Source organism: Penaeus monodon, chromosome 21 (assembly GCF_015228065.2).
Source record: "Penaeus monodon isolate SGIC_2016 chromosome 21, NSTDA_Pmon_1, whole genome shotgun sequence".
NCBI lineage: Eukaryota > Metazoa > Arthropoda > Malacostraca > Decapoda > Penaeidae > Penaeus > Penaeus monodon.
This window is the reverse complement of record NC_051406.1, coordinates 9,722,361-9,724,311: the sequence shown is the minus strand read 5'-3', so window position 1 is coordinate 9,724,311 and position 1,951 is coordinate 9,722,361. Positions and strand designations below refer to the sequence as shown.

Sequence of the window (1,951 nt, the reverse complement as noted above, 5' to 3'; positions counted from 1 at the left end):
AAACAGATGTCAAATTTCAGAAATAATGACCTCCTTATTGATAACTTTTCACCCTTAGATTTCAGCAATGTGGTCAGCAAGAGTGATGTGAAGCTCTTGGCAGAGGCTGATGAGCATGAAGTTGTGCGAGAAGTACAAGAGCTCTATGCAGACTACCAGGCTTTGTCACCCCATCTCTTCTCTCTCAATATGCCCATCCACTCGCATGGTAAGCATGAACTCTCCGGGTCCAAGTAAGTCCTGTGATCACTGTGGCCTCTGCTCCTTCAGAGCTCCTCCAAAGGTCAGGAACATCCATTACACTTATTCTGGGAAGGTAGAGCTTGAACTAGTTCTGTATGTGACAGCAAATTATCAGGGAGGTCTACAAGCTGAAGCTTACAAAATTATATGTAATATAAGTGTGATGACATTTGCTGGAGTGTGAAATGCACAAAGGACAAAGTGATTGCTTGAATCATTGTGGTTATAACTCAGAGAAGTGATTATGGTCTACCTTGACTTACTAGATATTATTTCTTTACCTGTTAATGTTTTCTAACAGGTATGAAATGGGGCTCTGGGTGTCTGCAGCGTACTGTCCAGGGTCTCGCTGGTGTGCTGTTCAGTTTACAGCTGCTGCCCACAATCCGTTATCAGAATAACTCAGAAATGGCACGCAGTTTAGCAGAAAATATCAGAGTAAGTGTGTTTATTTTAACTAGCCCTCTTATTTATTAAGAAAAGCCTTTGTTTTAGATGATGTTAATTGTATAGTATTTTTTTCATATTTGATTTGTTTAATAGAAAGTAAACACTTGCAAAAGGTGAGTAAAGAACAGAATGATAGTGATTCGCATGCAATAGAAGTAGTCAGATAGTATGTGTATATAGTTCAAATTATTTAAATTTTTTGAGGTCTCATGTGAAGGGCTAGGTTAAAGGAGAGTAGCCTTATTAATTAGGAGTTATGGAAAAAGGACTATTTAATATAATACAACAAATATTTGAAAGATAACTCATAAATGGATACCAAAGGACGTTCTGTAGAGTTCTTCAGTAGGGGGAATGGCTTTGCTTGAAAGTGTTTAAATAGTATAAGAACTAGTTCTTAAAGATGCCTTTGACATTCAAATAAAGTATACAAACATACTAGATTAAAGAGATCCTATAAATACAGTTGATAAAATGTATATAGTATTGGAAAGCAGCATATGAAATTCATTACACTATCTTATTTGTTTTATCTTACAGCAAACTATTGTAACAGAAGGCTCCTTGTACACAAATGTTGACACAGAAGGTAATTCTTTGTTACTCATCTTAGACCGAAGAGATGACCCAGTGACACCTCTTTTGCACCAGGTGAGTGACAGTTTGTGCTACCTCCCTGTCCAAATTTGAATATTGATGCCTTTGGATATTCATATGTTATGAAGATGGACAAAAGTAATATTATATGTCCTAATGTTCTCTAGATTAATGGTCATGGAATCACAGATACTTTACTCTCTCTTAAAGTAAATCTCTTGCTATTAGGTAACTATTATTTTTTCCCCAGTGGACATACGAAGCAATGGTGCATGAGCTCTTGGGGGTGAACAATGGCAGGGTTAACCTCGCACATGTGCCTGGGGTGTCAGATGACTTGAAGGAGGTTGTCATGTCACCCACTCAAGATGACTTTTATGCTCGGGTATGTGTGTTCCTTCCATAAGATGAATAAGGTTACAATGTTTTGTTAGTAGCCCATGTGTATATGTAGTTTCATTGTACTGTGAATTATTTCTGTCAGTTTTATAAATCTTTTTCTAAATATGTTATGGTACGTTTACCAACAAAACTGTCACTCAGCTGCTTAGGCTAGTAGCATACAGTAACAAAGTCACTATCAAGCTACGCCCCACCCACTTGACCTCACATGACATAACTATGAGTTCTAAACCAAATGGGCAGAACTAATGACGTCACC

At 37.4% G+C, this 1,951-nt stretch overlaps 1 protein-coding gene across 1 annotated transcript in view; it reads left to right on the top strand.

Annotated features, from left to right (window-relative positions):
* The window catches only part of LOC119586190 (vacuolar protein sorting-associated protein 45-like), a gene marked incomplete in the record, with an annotated part of 11,967 nt that overhangs the window by 3,063 nt on the left and 6,953 nt on the right, over window positions 1-1,951 (top strand). Inside the window, 4 exon segments of the mRNA XM_037934892.1 lie at window positions 59-208; window positions 545-681; window positions 1,234-1,344; window positions 1,541-1,675. Of these exon segments, the coding sequence (XP_037790820.1) occupies window positions 59-208; window positions 545-681; window positions 1,234-1,344; window positions 1,541-1,675 (533 nt within the window).